General features: G+C 34.0%; 1 protein-coding gene across 5 annotated transcripts in view; it reads left to right on the forward strand.

The window, feature by feature from the left end:
* PALS2 (protein associated with LIN7 2, MAGUK p55 family member) overlaps window positions 1-17,956 on the forward strand; it is a 109,049-nt gene that overhangs the window by 80,673 nt on the left and 10,420 nt on the right. For 3 of the 5 annotated variants that reach the window (XM_080818502.1, XM_080818503.1, XM_080818504.1), the window contains exons 6-10: window positions 2,474-2,515; window positions 3,989-4,120; window positions 5,915-6,014; window positions 6,356-6,424; window positions 7,975-8,136. In XM_080818502.1, the coding sequence (XP_080674628.1) occupies window positions 2,474-2,515; window positions 3,989-4,120; window positions 5,915-6,014; window positions 6,356-6,424; window positions 7,975-8,136 (505 nt within the window). The remainder of the gene's footprint in view (window positions 1-2,473; window positions 2,516-3,988; window positions 4,121-5,914; window positions 6,015-6,355; window positions 6,425-7,974; window positions 8,137-17,956) is intronic. The other 2 variants (XM_080818505.1, XM_080818506.1) reach the window with 1 other exon arrangement.

A 17,956-nucleotide genomic window follows, 5' to 3' on the forward strand; every position in this document is an offset into this window, starting at 1 on the left:
TTAATGTCCTTCTCTGCTAATTTGATTATGTTTATCATTTCTGGATCATTCTTTTTTTTTTCTTTCTTTTTTTTTTTTTTTCATTTCTGGATCATTCTTAATTGATTTTTCTCCACACTGTAAGTTATATTATTTTTGATTGGTTGTTAGACATGAATTTTACCTTGTTGAAAACTGGATATTTTTGTTTCCTTAGAAAATTTTTAAACTTTGTTCTAGGATACTTCAGTTACTTGGGAACAGTTTGATCCTTTCAGATCTTGTTTTTTAAGCTTTTTTAGGTACAGCCAGGGCAGGATTCAGTCTGGGGCATAATCCTTCCACCTACTCAGTGCCTCATGAATTATGAGATTTTTCCACTCACCTTGATGAGAAAAGAAATTATTCCTGACCATGTATGACTTGCTGATATTGCTTCTTATCATGCAGGTTCTTTACCTGACTTTGAGTAGTTTTGTTATATCCATGCACTGATCAGTACTCTCCTGAAGACTGGAGGCAGTGCTCTGCGGTTCTTGAGTATGCAACCCTTTCCTCACTGATTACTCTGTTCTGTATGCTGCAGCCACCTTGATCTCTCAGGTCGCCCAGCTCATCTCCTCAACTTGGAGAACACACAGGCTCTACTGAGATTTTTCCTTTCTGAGTTGCAATCTGGGAACTTTCTCTGTGCAGTTAGCAGGGGCAACTGAATAGTTCATCTTGTTTGTTTCCATTTTTTAGGGATCACTGACTTCATTGCTTGATGTCTTAAAAAATGTTTTGTCAAATTTTGTCCAATATTTTAGTTGTTTCAGGTTGCAGAGTCCTTTATTGGTTCATCTTATTCAGAAGTGTGAGTCATTTTATCTTATTTTTATTACTATGAGAATCTAATTTTTAAATAGGTGAATCATTCCAATGGTTCAAAATTCAAGATATATAAATAGGTATTCAATTGAAATCTCTCTCATAATCCACTACAAGTCTAGTCCTCACTCCCCATAAGAAACCATGCTATTAGTTTATCTTTCTATTATTCATGTACAAGTAAGTAAAAATTACATATTATTATTCCTGTTCTACCTCCTTTTCAATGAAAAGGTTACATAGTATATACACTACTTGGTTTTTTCACTTAACCATGTATCTTTTGGATGTTTCCTTATTGGTACAGAGACTACTTCTTGACACACATCACCACCTCCCCACCCTTTTTAATTGCTGCATAGTATTCTATCATGTAGGGTTATCATCATTTATTTAACCAGTTCCCTTTTATTAAACAATTAGGTTGCTTTCAATCTTCTGCTACTAGAACTAATTTAGTCCTGTACATAAGACATTTTGCATATGTCTGAGTAGCATTGCTGCTTAATACATTCCCAGAGGTGGATTATTAGGTGAGAAGATTTTTACATTTGTAATTTAATAGCTATTGTCAAATTGTTCTCCCAAGGGATTGAGCCAGATCCTCCACTAACCTGTTAGGAAAGTGCCTATTGGCTCAAAGTCTTATCCATAGAATTTTACCAAATATTTGGATTTCTGCTAATCTGGCAGGAAGAAAATGTTGTTATAATATGGTTTTAATTCATATTTCTATTCTGAGTGACATTGAACATTTCTTGTGTTTAAAAGCCATTTGTACTTCCCATTCTCTGTTCCGTCTACTTTAGATTGTCAGTTCAGTTTTTCTTTTAGTGATAAGAATATGAGATTGAATATTTTAGTAGTGTTTAATAACTTCTTAATAATGAATTGTTAACATCCATAGCTTATTAGTAAAACATTTTGCAATATACTTAATAAAATAAAATATACTAAATTTGATCAGAACTCTAATGACTTTCACATCATTACAAAATCTTCAGATCAAAGGTTGGGTTAATTGATTTTTCAGACAGATTTTTAAAAGTCAAAGTAAAACCAGGCTAATCTGAGTTTTTGAGCATGAGAGTAATGTTCTAAAAGTAGTTTAATAAGTGAAATCATAACAATTGTTCCCTCTAGAAATGTTTTACATTTGAGAGATGTGTTTTGTTCCACAAATAATGACATTTCCAAAACAATTTGATGGGAGTAGGGGAATAATTACTTAAAATTTAGACTACCTCAGAAAATCTGGATTTATGACTACAAAATGTATGTTGTCCCACAAATAAGAATGATAAACACATTCCTGGTTAGATGACAGGATGCTCTTATTATTCATTTGGTGCAGCTTTCTTGAGAAGTAAAGAGTATCCAAGTATTTTTTTAAAACTTTGCATACCCATCCTTTTTCTCTGCCTCATCACAAACACTTCGACCTTTTTGCTTCTATCATTTGTAATTTGCAGGTGTTATATCCTATGAACAATTAATGAGGGGAGTCGTTACTTTACCAAATTAGTGAAGTAATAAAATGGGCCAGTAGTTTGTTTATGTTTTGTTAATTTATTATCAATTTAAAAGTCTGGCTTTATTTATGCAATGAAAAATATATTTTTAGAGTTGCATCAGTATGGAGAGGCATCCAGCACACGTCCGTCAGGTATGATGTCATTCCAGGACACACTCTGGTACTCCGTTTTTCCGTCTTATCAGCCAACTAAATTTACCTTGATTAAATAATAATTTGGGTTTTCTTTTTCCATTACCAAAACATTGAGCTGCATGCCATTTTCCAGTTAGCCAGTTGTCACATTTTAGCAATCTTAATGTTGTTTGTATGCTTGCTTTTTAGATGTTTCTAAAATTTTATATCAAAAAGAATTTGGCTTACTGATTTTTTAAATAATATTTAGCCTTTCCAAAGTTATTGAAAATGTTCTGAATGCTTTCTACCAAAATCATCTAATTGTAAATAACTAAAATTTCGTCACATGTTCCCAAATTAGTTACTTTTAAATTATTAAATTATTTTAATATGCATCCATCACATTATGTTTTACCACACTAATAATATAATGTATCTGCTGTATTACTTGAATATCTTCTTGGTTACATTTATAGAAGTATGATAACAATGTTATTTTGACTAATTTTGTGCTTTTCTGCTTGTTAAAATTCACCTGCTGATTAATGCCAAGTCAGTTCTTCAGTAGACAAAGTTTGTATTTTTATAAATATGCATGAAAAAACTTTTTTAAGAAAGTAATCTGAACTTGCCATCAAATACTGAAAATGCTTAACTTATTAGGATTTACATTGAAATGAATAAGCAGAATATTCCAGTTATTGGATCCAGTTATTGGATCAGTTATTGGAGATAACTAATAGTGGTAACTTACTGGCATACTTTTATTAATAAAACATATTTAAAAGAAGTTTGTATAGTTTAGTGACTTTAAATTGAGAAATAGTTTCAAGGTCTTTTCAGTGTTTTTCTTACAGTTAATTTAATGTTAATTATTTAAATCAAAGCAAGATGATTTCAGAAAAGTATTTTCCACACAAATTTTGGTCAGTGTAAATCTGTGATTATAAAACATATGTTACCAGTGATGAAAATTGGGTTTTTAATTTTTTTTTTTGAGCTACTAAATATATTTCAGGTCTGACTTCAACATCAATTTTCATTATTTAATTTTGATTTCTGGGCTCTTTCAAAAAGCAACCCCCCCAAAAAAGTCCTGTTATATCTGAAATATATGCCTTAAATCAGCTGCATATATTGTTGCTGGGTATTAATCAGAAAGTGTCATTTAATTAAAAATTATGCAGAGTTAGAAAATCATGTGAAAAGATGGGGAGAAAGTATAAGAATGGTGGAGTAAAATGATTATCAAACTGTTGGTTTAAGATTAGACATTAATGTAGAAACAAAGTTTTGATTGTACTAATATTTTCTTTTCTGATGCCAAATTATTTATGCATAATAATTGATTTTTATTTGAGTGGGACAAGGTCCTTATTTGAAGTACTAAATAAATTCTCAATTATAAATAACAATTTGAAAAAGATTTTAAAAATCTAGTGACAAATGATACAGCTATACTACTTTAAATTGTGCTATGTGTTTTAGGTGTTTGTGAAATGTCATTTTGATTACAATCCATACAATGATAACCTGATACCCTGCAAAGAAGCAGGATTGAAGTTTTCAAAAGGAGAAATTCTTCAAATTGTAAACAGAGAAGATCCAAACTGGTGGCAGGTAAGTATGCTTCTCATAATTTCCACAACTGCTTTTTTATTTTCAATCTTAGATCTGACCAATATTATTCAAGAAGAAGGTATTAGCATTTGTTCCAATGATTTTTCCTACCTGAACAGCTCCAGCTTCATGGCTAATAATTTTGTGGACAGAAAAGATCAAATTGAGAGGGACTTTGTGAGTAGCTGTTAATAAATGCAGAATTAACTAGCCTGTGGAGATACTCCATTGGTTTAGGGATTAGAATAGTTGGTTCTTCCACATGAGTGATTGTAATAAAATATAGTATTGGTCAAGAACAACTTACTTGGGGTCATCCCTTCTCAATGTTTATTGTTTTAACTAGAAGTCTTTTACTATGTGTGTAGTCGTGTCTTTCTCTCTTGTCTCCTCTCCCTCTATATACATTCATGGCAGAAGAACCAAATTTCTTAAGCTCTTAAATTTGTTTCCCTACCTCTCCTCAGTTACTTAGAAATGAAAGTTTAGCTTATGATTAGTGTTAGTTGGTCTTGGATTAAAATATGTGTATATGGAAAGGGGGATCTTTGTTATCACCTTATTTTCCCCCACTTCATTTTCTAAAGATCTCTGCGATCATGTTTTTTCCTTTCCCCTACTACAGCTTTTAGAAATCTCTAGCAGCAGAATTAAGTCTGATTTTGTAATTGTTTACACTGTCTAATACCAACAGTATTCAGAGCTGGAGAAACTGACAAGTCAGAAAGTCTAAAATTCCTTAAACCATCAGAACAAGTGATTAAAAAGGAAGATGTACGAGGAAAGGATCCAGGACGTAGCACTATAAACTCTAAATAAAATGGAGATACTAGTAAATCACATTAGCTCTGTTAAGTTATATTGATTGACTTCTAAGGGGGAATGAATAACAAGAGTGAAAATAGTCTTACTAATGTGTCCTTAAATTTAAATGAAGACGTTGTTATATACAAGTGCATTATGCAGTGAGAGAACTAAAACGTAGATAAGTTTAAAAGAATCCATGAGATCTAGACGTTTCCACTGAATTTCTTGGAACTCTCTTCAAAAAAACTTTGTTTTCTTTATTGAACTTTTCCAGGAAATCTTTCTTTTCTACCCCTTTCTGTGAATGTTGTCTCTTCGTTCTGCCCTCTCCTCCTGTCACCATTATTTCAGTCTCTTCTTGCATTTGGTGATCTGTTACTTTATTTCTGTTTTTTAGGATTTTAATGGCTAAAAATGATAACCAGATTTTTCAGTGCTAGTTGTAAATATAAAAAACCCTAACTTCGTGGGATAAGTCTCTAGCACACAGTTCTTTAGTCACTATTTTAAAATAACACTTTTTTGGATTTCAAAACTTAGTTTCTTGACAATAGATGTAGTTTTACCTATTTTAAACTGAGGATATTAAGATTCTATCTCTCTAGTAAGATTAAGATTGATAGTAAGTACCTTATTAAGAGTGCTAATGAAATGTTCTTTTAACACATAAAATAGTATTTATCCTTTCTGTTCTCGGACTAACTTAACATTATGAATAAAAAGTTGCAGTAATTTAAAGATCCTCTATACATTTGCATTTTGGTCCCAAAATTTTGATACCAGATGGCAGAGTGATTAGGTGCCAGTTGATTCCTTAGTGCTAAAGTGTTTAAATATCTTAACTGGCAGTGTCATGGATTTAAATCTTAAGGTCAGTTTTGAAGAGCTAATGTGATATATTTTTACTGACTATTGATTGTCCTCCTTATTAGAATATGGCCTTAAATTTTGGTCACTGAGATATGCAATTCATTAATTTGATTCTAGGCTAGCCATGTAAAAGAGGGAGGAAGCGCTGGTCTCATTCCAAGCCAGTTCTTGGAAGAGAAGAGAAAGGCATTTGTTAGAAGAGACTGGGACAATTCAGGTAAGGAGCTGCTCACAGCGTTTAACAGGTAGTCCTTTGTGGTCACCTTTCTTTTCCTCTTTCATCTGAATCAGCAAAAGAATTTATTTAAAATTTATCTGAAATTAATCCATCGCATCTACTTTATTGTATCTCTCTCAAAAGTAAACTTTTTGATCCCTGTGTGCCACCTGCTGGTATATAGTATCACAATTTAGTGGCTCAACTCACTTCTGCCCCCTTCTGCTTTGTAGGACACAACACTGGAAAGGTAATTCTCCCACCCATATAGAATACCACAGGGCAGTTTTATCATATTCTGACATACTGTTTTAAGTTATATTTCTCTTGTCACCCTTCAGGACCTTTTTGTGGAACCATAAGTAGCAAAAAAAAGAAAAAGATGATGTATCTCACAACCAGAAATGCAGGTATGTTTTAAATACTTTCTGAATGGTACAAATGAGATAGCTTTATATCATTAATTAATGTGGCATAAACTCCACATATATAATTTTAAATGAAAGTAATTCAGATTACTACCTGATTGTAAGGGGCTGTCACTTGAGCACATGGTACAATATAATATGAAGATTATTTTAATTTTTACATTATATATACTCATACTGTTACCAAGGTGTTTTCTTTATGAGTATAGTTCACAATAAAATGGATTGGTTAGGATTTATTCTTGTATTAATGAAGGAACAAACTTATTAAAACTATTTATTTCAGAGAACTTTGATGGTAATTTATGTATCATTTCTAAAGAAATGCCTTTTAGGAAGATACTAATAGAGTTATGATTAAGGGCAACTATATTCTGCCTTAACATTGTCCATGATACTTTTGGGAAAATAGTACTAGACCAAAAAGATCTTAGCCTGATCTAGTAGGATTCTCTCTTAAATCTTTTAGATGTAAAGAAAGGTAAGTATGACAGCTACCAAAGTTACTCTTTTCAGTTCTAGAGGCTGATAGGCATGAAATGCAGCTCTTTGAATGAGAAGGCCTTCTGAAAGGAACTGACAATTTTAAAGTATTTTAAAGAGCTGCCTCTATACCGGTTATAAACTAAATAGCACACCATAAGGGAAATAATAATAATAATAATAATAAGGAGAAAATAGACTCTCCCTTAATATTGGTTTAATCTTCTGTGGAGAAATTATGCAAAGAAGGAGTTGCTGTTAAGATAATAACCTAAGGAAGAAGTGTTATTACTGCAGATTGAGAGTTATAACCCTAATAACAGGTAATGTACTATTTCAAATCCACTTTGTCCTTATTATTCGTTAAATATATGTCCTTACAGCTTTTTTGCAAAATAGAGAACTTGCAATTTTCTCATTGACCAAGATTTAATTTTGGAATGTGTTTTGACTGAAAAGAGTTTGGCTCCAACATTTTACACATAAATTCATAATCTTAAAATTTAATTATCAGTATATTTGTATGCATTTTATTTAATCATACTGGTATTTGCTGAGTCAACACACAGGATTTTTTCATTTATATGATTGGAAAGGCATACTCATTGTGTGGGACTTATTTAAGCAGCCACACTAGGTGTACTGCCATCTTTTATGTCTGATACACATCAGTTGGCTGAACAAATTACTTAAGGTAATTTGCATTTTGATTATATATATTAAAGGAACTACTTCTACTGATGAATTGATAAAAAAAAAAAAAAGCCTAGATAGATGGATAGAATGTATGATAAAGATAAAGCACAGGCATTTTCTTGCTTAGACAAATTTTTAAGAGCAAATGGATAGAAGCAGATATTTAAATCAAGATAAAAAATAGTTTCTTGAACTTACCAAATTCATAAAAACGAATCTATAGTAAGTTAGTACAATTCAAGGGATATTTACCTGTCAGACATCCAAGTCCTTACTGAACAGAATTGCAGAGGTTTTTCATCCATCTAAAAGATAACTCAGTATCACAATTCTCCATTTCCTTTTACATTTAGAATTTGATCGTCATGAAATCCAGATATATGAGGAAGTAGCCAAAATGCCTCCTTTCCAGAGAAAGACATTAGTATTGATAGGAGCCCAAGGTGTGGGACGAAGAAGCTTGAAAAACAGGTTCATAGTGTTGAATCCCACTAGATTTGGAACCACAGTGCCATGTAAGTTTTCTCTTTTTGCTGTTTAACTGGCATCAAAAAGTAGGGTGGGGCAGATTATTACTTTTATTCCCAAATAATTTTTTATTATGCCAGTGGAAATGAACAAGTAGAAGATACTGAAAAACTCAGTGACTCTCTACAGCTGTCTTGAACTAGTGCTATAGCTCTGTTGGCTTGCTGCCCAGTGGCAGTTGCTTCTCCGAACTCTTTAGTACAGAAATGCTAGCTAAATGCAAGTGTTAGGAGTTGTGGCAAAATCAGCATTAACTTTGTATTTTCTTGTATAACTGATGTTTATCTGAAAAATGTTTTTTTTTGTTGTTGTTGTTGTAGTTGTTGTTTTTACTCATTTTAGTGTAAAGAGAAGAGGGAAACCTGGATCCTCAGACGCCCCCCGTCCCCCCGCCCGCCATCCAGTGTGGCCATCCCTTTGTGAATTTTGTGCATTCTCACTTGCACCTCTATCCTGCAAGGTCATTAACCTGATTTTTGATAGCACATCAACAGCAATTCATCTTCCCGAGCAGGCAGCATTAATTAAAGTCACAAAGGTTGACATATAAAATAAAAATAATACTGATGAGACGTATAAAATTAAATAAGCCAAACATTCATTTTATGATCTTTGCATTCTTTCCCTATTGGCATATTTATAGGGAAAATTAAATAATGATGTCAGAAGTGTGCTTGATAAGAATAGAACCACATCAAGGAGTTAGATGATGTCGTAGACTTTTTATAAGGACCAGTATATATTTGTCTTTGTTTTAGAAATATGTGGGAATTTATATACTCTCTCCCCTGAACAATGCAGGAGACAAGCCAGCATTGTCTTTATAACCTCTTTCTGTGCCTCTATTGCTGATCAAGCCCCCTTTTGATTAATAGTATTTCTTTAGGTATATTAATGCCATTAAGCTGTTCTGAGTTCTTCGCCTAATGTCATTCCATCTCTTTTAGATGAATTTTAGCGTTTCTCTGCTTTCATCTTAGTATGGTTTGAGTTTTAACTTTCAGTGAGTGATCTTATTGTTGAAATTCTTACGGATTTGCTAGGGGAGTAATAACCATGTGCTATTTGTAATTCCTTCAGTGTAAGGCCTTGGATTCCATTGTAGGCACTGTAAGTCACTAAATTCAGACAAATACTGGTTAAATAGCTAAGAAAATAAAAACTTCGCTGTGACCAAAATATTTCAAGTATTTTAAAGTATTTTGTTTCTCATCTTTATCTAGTTAATACATTTACAGTACTTTAATCAAGGAGTTCTTAAAGATATGTAATAGAAAAATTAACTGCCTATATTGCTGTACCCCACTGGCTTACCAGAAACATTTGCTTTTTCATATTCGTTCCTGTTTATTTTGGAAGTCTTTCATATTTCTTAATAATGTCACCCTTCTGCAATTTCTTGCTTTATCCAGTGTAAGCTTGTCTGTTGACTTCCTGACTCTCTTCCCAATATAAAAATAAGTTTAGTTTTAGTTCATTGAATTTTACTTCCTTGAACAGCTTCTTTCTCTCCTCCATCCAGCAATTGATGGAGTTCCTTTTCTTCCTGTCTTTAACTTTATTTTAAACCAAAGAGTTGTCCAGAAAGTCATGTTTATTTTCTTGGAGATTTCTGTCTCAGAACCATAGATCTTCCTGCTTCAGTGAGGACCAGCTGCTTTCCATTCTGGCTGCCCCACTGTTAACATGGGCCTGTTTCCCTTTGTTGTTCTCCTGGGTTGACAGTAACTTGTTATGCTGGAATGTATCCTCTTGTAACTTCATAAGAAATAGTATACAAGATATAATTTATTTATCTTTGTATTTGAAGATATGTATTTTGTCATATATTTGATTGTTTAACCAAGAATAGAAATTCAAGATAGTAAAACTTAAAAGATGTTACTCTCTTAAATCCAGTTCTGTTGAGGCCAGTGCCTTTGTAATCTTTGTTCTTTCACACGTGACCTTATTTTTCTTTCTCAGACATTCAGGATCTTTTGTTTGTTTCATTTGTTGTTTTTCAGTATTTTGAAATGTAATAATGATGTGCCTTCCTGTTCATCTTTTTTAATTCCTTGTGCTGATGATCAGTGGGCTCTTCAGACTAGAGATTCATGTCCCTCAATTCTGGAAAATTATTATTTCTTGAATGATTTCTCTGTGTTCTGTCTGTTTACTTTTTCTGGAATCTCTTTTGGCTGAATGTTGAGCATCCTGGAATCATCTCAATGTCTTTCTCTATCAGTCATGTTGTCTCTCCCTTTGTCTTTTTATTTTACTCTTTAAAAGATTACCTTGAGTTCTTTATTTTCTCTTCCTTCAATGTTTTATCATGAGTAATCTCATTTTTCATTTTAGGATTTTCTGTTTGTTGAGGGCTATATCTTAGGTTCTCTAAGAATAGTAAATAGTGTATTCTTTTTTTAGGTTTTCATCTATAGCTGAATTACCTTTGTTTTCCTCTGGATTACTTTTTCTGTTTATGGTATGATTGTGTGTGTTTTCCCTTTTATGCTAGAGGGTTTTTTCTTTTATGCACTGGTCCTGTACTGTACACCCCTGCTTAAGTAAGTGTTAAAACTGGTTGGAAGCTCCATGTTCTTGAGCAGGTCTTGGCAACTGGCTGAGCTTTATTTTATGAAATGGGCAAGGAGAGCTGTTTTGTTGGAGGAGCCAAAAAGTTGGCATAAAATATTTCTGGGGCAGGGATGTCTGGGGGGCTCAGTTGGTTAAGCATCTGCCTTCAGCTCAGGTCATGATCCCAGGGTCTTGGGATCCAGTCCCACATCAGGCTCCTCGCTCAGCGAGGAGCCTGCTTCTCCTTCTGCTTGTGCTCTGTCTCTCTCCCTCTCTGTTTCAAAAAAAAAACCAAAAACAAAACCTTAAAAAAATATTTTGGGGAGGAGTTATTTAATTTTCCAGAGAAGAGTTTTCAGGTATCCTCCCCTGCTGAGACTGTTCTCTAACAAGATGAAGAGGGAGAATATAGATATAGTATATAGTATATAGTATAGATTAACCTGCTCCATATGCATAATTACACCACCAACTTCAGTTTTTAGTTCCTTGCTTCAAAGTCCGAAATCTCTTCAGTGTTCTGGGGATAAAGTAGTCCTCTCATCCATAACTCTCTAACACTTTATTCTTCCTTAATTTCTTTCAGTAGTATTTATAGTTTTCAGTGTACAAGTTGTATGTTTTTTAATCAAATTTATTCTTAAGTATTCTAATTTTCCTAATTTTCTTTTCAGATTGTTCATTACAAATGTATAGAAATAGACCGGATTTATTTTTTAAAAGATTTTTCATTTTATTATTTGAGAGAGAGAGAGAGACAGATAGCGAGAGAGAGCATGAGTGGGGAGGAGAGGAAGAAGCAAGCTCCCCACTGAGCAGGGAGCCTGAAGCAGGGCTCCATCCCAGGACCCGAGCCAAAGGCAGATGCTTAACCAACTGAGCCACCCAAGTGCCCCCAAATACACCAGATTTTTGTGCATTAATCTTGTATCCTTGTAATCTTGTAACCTTGCTGAACTCGTGTATTGTAATTTTTTTATAAATTTCTCAGGATTTTCTATACACAAGATCATGTTATCTGCAAGTAGAGGCAGTTTTCCTTATTCCTTTAAACTGGGTGCCATTTATTTCTTGTCTAATTGCCCTGGTTAGAACCTCCAGTGCAGTGTGAAAGTGGCAAAAGTGGACATCCTTGTCTAGTTCATGATCTTAGAGGGATACTATTCAGTCTTTCATCACTAAGTTTGATGTTAGCTGTGGGTTTTTTGTAGATAACTTTAATCAAGTTAGAGAAATTCTCTTCTATTCCTGGTTCACTGACTTATCATGAGAAGGTATTGTATTTTTCCAGATGTTTTTCCTTTGTTTATTGAAATGATGGCATGATTTTTGTTTTTTATTCTTTTACATTAATTGTGTTCCTGTGGTAAATCCCATTTAGCCATGGGTGTATGATCCTTATTTTTGCTTATAGAATCAGTTTGCTAGTATTTTGTTGAGTATTTATGGAGCTATATTCATAAGAGATACTGGCCCATAGATTGCATTTCTTATGATGTTAATCATGTTGATAATCGTGGTAATACCAGACTCATACATTGAATTGGGAAGTGTTCCTTTCACTTCTCTTTCTTTTAGAAGAGTTTGTAAAGGATTGATGTTAATTCTTCTTTAAGTGTTTCATAGTGTTTACTCTTGAAGCCATTCAGTCCTGGTGTTTTTTTGTAGGAGGTTTTGATTAATGATTCAGTCTTATTATTTATTATAAGTCTGCGGAGGCTGTTTCTCTTTAATGGGTTTCAGAATTTTTGCAGCACCCATGGTAATATCCCCTCTTTTATTTCTGATTTTAGTAATTCAAGTCCTCTCTCCTTGGTCAGTCTCCCTAAAGATTTGTCAATTTTGGTGTTTTTTTTCAAAAAACCAGCATTTGCTTTTGTTGATTTTCTATATTGGTTTTCTATTCTCTGTTTAATTAATTTCTTTTATAGTCCTTGTTTTTTCTTTCTTTTTCTGGGTTTAGTGTGCTATTTTTGCATTTTCTTTAGGTGGAATGTTAGGTTATTGGATTGAGATTTTCATTCCTTTTTTTTTTTTCCTTAATATTTTATTTATTTATTTGAGAGAGAGAGTGAAAGAGAGCATGAGAGGGGAGAAGGTCAGAGACAGAAGCAGGCTCCCCACTGAGCAGGGAGCCCGATGCGGGACCCAGTCGCTGGACTCCGGGATCATGACCTGAGCCAAAGGCAGTCGCTTAACCAACTGAGCCACCCAGGTGCCCGAGATCTTCATTCTTAATAGGCATTTGCAGCTATAAAGTTCCCTAGAAGCAACTGTTTTAGCTACATTTTATAACTTTTGGTATTGTGTCTTTGTTTTCATTCAACTCAAAAACTTTTCTAATTACATTTGTGATTTCCTTTTTGACCCATTGGTTGTTCGGGAGCATATTGTTTGATTTCCACATATTTTTGCATTTCCCAAATTTCTTCTGTTACTGACTTCCAGTTCATTCCATTGTGGTCAGAGAACACTTTTTTTAAAACTCATTGATGGGGCACCTAGGTGGCTCAGTCAGTTAAACGGCTGCCTTCAGCTCAGGTCATGATCCCAGAGTCCTGGGATTGAGTCCCGCATCGGGCTCCCTGCTCAGCGGAGAACCTGCTTTTCTCTCTCCCCTGCCTGCCGCTCTGCCTACTTTTGCTCTCTTTCTGTCAAATAAATAAATAAAATCTTTTAAAAATTAATAAATAAAACTCATTGAGATTTGCTTTATAACCTCAGGTATGGTCCATTTGGGAAAATGTTCCAGGTATACTTGGGAAGGATGTGTATTATAGTATCATTGGATGGAGTCTTCTACAAATGTCTCTTAGGTCTAGTTGGTTTATAGTATTGTTCAAGCCTTTTATTTCCTTGTTGATCTCCTGTCTATTTGTTCTATCCATTATTTCAAAGTGTGGTATTGAAGTTTTTGTTGATTTAGTTATTTCTCCCTTCAATTCCGTCCGTTTTTGCAGCATGTGTTTTGAGAACTCTGTTGTTAAATCCATATATGTTTGTATTTTTTTAATCTTTTTGGTGGATTGACACTTTTATCATTATAAAATGTCCTTTGTCTCTAGTAAAGTTTTTGTCTTTATTTTATGTGATATATTTATAGACACTCCAGGTCCGTTTGTATGGGGTATTTTTTAGACATTTTACTTTCAGCCCTCTGATGTCTTTGAATCTAAAGTGCGTCTTTTGGGGACAGCCATATTGTTGGGTCATGGTTTTTTGTTTAAATCCATTTTGCCAGTCTCTGCCTTTTAATTGGAGTATTTTATCCACTTAATGTAAATGTCCCTCATCATGGGTTTACCTGGTTGTTTCCCCATGATTAGGTTCAGGTCATGCATTATTAGAAAAGATAAATCATGCTTTATCCTTCTCTGAACATTACATAGTAGGTCCATCTTGTCAAATTATCCCATTACTGATGAATTTAACTTTGATTATTGATTTAGGTCATGTCTGATAGATTTCTTCACTGTAAAGGGTAACTTCTTCCATTTGTCATTAATAAGTCATTTGATCAAAGATACTTTGAAACTGTGTAATTAATTATTCTCCTCAGCAAACTTTTACTCAATTGTTTTAGCATCCATCAATAATTCATTAATTTAAAATCTTTTCCTGAATTTGGGATAACAGCTACCAGGCCACTAAAATCCTTTCTTACATTGTTTGAATACACATTCATTTCTTAGTATCCTTGCAGTTAGCTATTTTGACTAATTTGTTTCTGGCAAGTATATAACTAAGTGGTTTGTTGGACAGCTGAGCTCTTTGGGAGTACAAACAGGAAAGAGCTTCATTTTCATCTAACCACTGACTTCATCCATGCTCTGTCACATTTTCTTTCTCTCTACTTTCCCTCCTCCCCTTAGAAGATTCCGTAACTTTGTAGTCACTTTCAGGTATAAGAACTGTGTCATTTTGATTAAATAAAACCCTATTTTGAGGTGTTTTTAAAAAAGGCTACTCCAGTTCAAAACTTCAATGTTACATCCAATTCACTGTTTCTCCCTTCCTCATAGCTCATTTCTGATCCTTGGGTTGAGACCTATATTCTGAGGTGAACAGTATAGTTTGTTTTATTACTCTGCCTTCATATCCTGCTCTGCTACTTCTGGTTTTCAGGGTCAGGACAGGAAGAAGTGGGGATCGAAGGCTGTCATGTAAAATTTTGCCTTTTGGAGACTAGAGTTCTTTTTGTCATAAATGTCCAAATACTGTCTCTTCACTAAGGCCTCTTGGTAGGTTCTTTGGAGACCTCCATACTTTGCCATTCCCTGCCCAGGATAATATGATCTCCAGATGTCCCCTTGAGACTAATGCCAAGCCCCAATCCCATACTTAATGTTCTCTTTTGCTTCGTTCTCTACCCTTCATTCTGTCTTTCTGTGCAGGATACCTTCAGTACAGTTCAGCCACTCTATCTTTGAATACACAAACACAGACACACACTCTCACACACAATATCCCACAGGAAACTCATTCTTGCTTTGTCAAACAGTGAGAGTTCAATCACCCCACTGCTACAGTATGTCATCATGGGTTTTCAGAATTCATCAGGGAGAATCATTTTACCATGGGGTAAAGGAGAAGAAAATAAAGCATTCTGCACTGAACCTACAATTCATAACCTCAGCAACTCCTTTCTGAGTATATATAAGATAGAGATAGGTGGACAGATGATCCTAGGACCAAGTTGGCCACTTTTTACTGAACTCTGAAAGAGGAAGCTATAAGTCCTTGGCATTTTAGCTTCTACTTGGGACTTGAGGGATACTGTGAGATTGCAAAAAGGAAAAAAGAAAACACACCTTATTCAGTGTTCTATTTATTAATACAATGAACACAATTAAAATAACTTCTAATTATGAAATTAGGACCATATTATTCATATAAAAATTTCCATACTTTTTCTCCTACTTAACACACTGGTTTTTCTTTTCTTCAGATTCCTCAAACTTATCATTCACACCCTTTGTTCTTGTTGGTCCCTCAGCGTGAAACACTCTGCCTCCCAGATCTTCACATTCTTAAATTTTTCTTTTTATTCAGATATCACTTTCTCATAGGACATTACTAAAGTAGCCTCCCCAGTACCTAGTGGTTATGTTTTAGCACTTAAATTCTTTATTTTTTGACTATTCACCCATCTCTACATTCAAGAATATGTCCCACGAGAACAGAGAGCTGCTCTGTCTTTTGTACTTCTGTAGACTCAGAATCTAGAATAGGGTCTGGCACATATGATAGACCCAAGACATACTTGATGAATAAATGAATGAACATTGTAATATGAGCTTTTTCCTCACAAGTTATTGTCATTATATGTTTTTATGTAAATATTAATCCTACAACAACAATAAAACAAGCAACCCGATTCAGAAATGAGCAAAGAACTTGAATAGACATTTCTCCAAAGACTATCTACAATGGCCGATAAGCACATGAAAGGATGCTGAACATCACTAATCATTAGGGACTTGCAAATCAAAACTCCAATGATATACCACTTCATACCCATTAGGAGATGGTATTACGCATTTAAAAAAAAAGAGATAATAAGTACTGGCAAAGATGTAGCGATATTAGAACACTTGTATATTACTGATGGGAATGTAAAATGGTATACTTCTGTAGAAAACAGTATAACAGTTCCTCAAAAGAATAAACAGAGCACTGCAAAAGATCTAGTAATTCAACTTATAGGTATATACCCAAAAGAATTAAAAGCAGAGACTGAGATATTTGTACATGAATATTCATAGCATTATTTAACAATAGCCAAAAAGATAGAAATCATTCAAATGTCCATCAGTGCATAAATGGGTAAACTAACTTATATGTGTAGGCGATGGAATATTATTCAGCCTTAAAAAAGAATGAAATTCTTATCCATACTGTAATATGGATGAACCTTGAAAACATTATGCTGAATGAAATAAGCTAGACACAAAAGGACAGATATTGTATAATTCCATTTATATGAGGTACCTGGAATAATAAAATTCATAGAGACAAAGTAGAGTAGTGGTTACCAGGGCCTAGGAGAGAGTGTTTAATGGAAGTCAGTGTTTAATGGACACAGATTTCAGTTTGAGATGATGAAATGGTCTGGAAATAGTAGTGATGTTACACAGCAGTATGAATGTACTTAATGCCACTGAATTGTGTACTTAGAAATAGTTAAAATGATCAATTTTATATTATATATATTTTACCATAACAAACCTAAAAAAAAAATTAAACTTCTTAATATTCCAGCGTATAAGTATAGTGTTATTGCCTATGTATATGGTTTAGTTATGTTTGTTATAAGAGATGATAAAGTGTGTACATATATAAATCTCAAATATAATATTAGATCAAAAAATATATATAGATGTTTCAATTTCTTGATTTCTTGGTGTCAAATTAATTTCTGGAAAGATGCTGTTTTGCCTTTCAACAGTAAATAAATATTTTAGTGAGGATTCAAATCTAAATTTTCATATAGAAATTTTAGGTATATCCATACATCAGGGTAACTCTCACTTCTTCATATAATGTAGGTGTGTTTTACTTCTCTTTAAAACATTCTCATTTAGGGGCACCTGGGTGGCTCAGTGGGTTAAAGGCTCTGCCTTCGGCTCGGGTCATGGTCCCAGGGTCCTGGGATCGAGCCCCAAATCGGGCTCTCTGCTCAGCGGGGAGCCTGCTTCTCCCTCTCTCTCTGCCTGCCTCTCTGCCTGCTTGTGATCTCTGTCTGTCAAATAAATAAATAAAATTAAAAAAAATAATAAATAAAACATTCTCATTTAAATAGCATCTAGCTTTTTTTTTTTTTAAGTCACAGAATGCATCACAAAAAAGAAACACTGCAAAAGTGTGACAAGTTTGCCTAATTCCTGATATATAGTATTGTGCTGCGTGTTGTCAGAAGGTATGGATAAGGAAGTCTCATGGGGAAGGTTGTAAATGCTGGCATTGTGTTAAATTGATTTTTCTTGGGTCGCCTAGGTGGCTCAGTTGGTTAACCATCTGCCTTCAGCTCGGGTCTTCGTCCAGGGGTCCTGGGATCCAGCCCCAAGTCTGGCTCCCTGCTCAATGGGGAGCCTGCTTCTCCCTCTCTCTTTGCCTCTGTCCCCTGCTTGTGCTCTCTTGCTCTTTCTCTCTCTCAAATAAATAAATCTTAGAAGAAATAGATTTTTCTTTATATATTATTAAATGATCCTAAAATAGAAAAAATTATTAATCCAGGGGGAATAGGCT

This window comes from Martes martes (genome assembly GCF_963455335.1).
Source record: "Martes martes genome assembly, chromosome: 11".
In the NCBI taxonomy this organism is placed as follows: Eukaryota; Metazoa; Chordata; class Mammalia; order Carnivora; family Mustelidae; genus Martes; species Martes martes.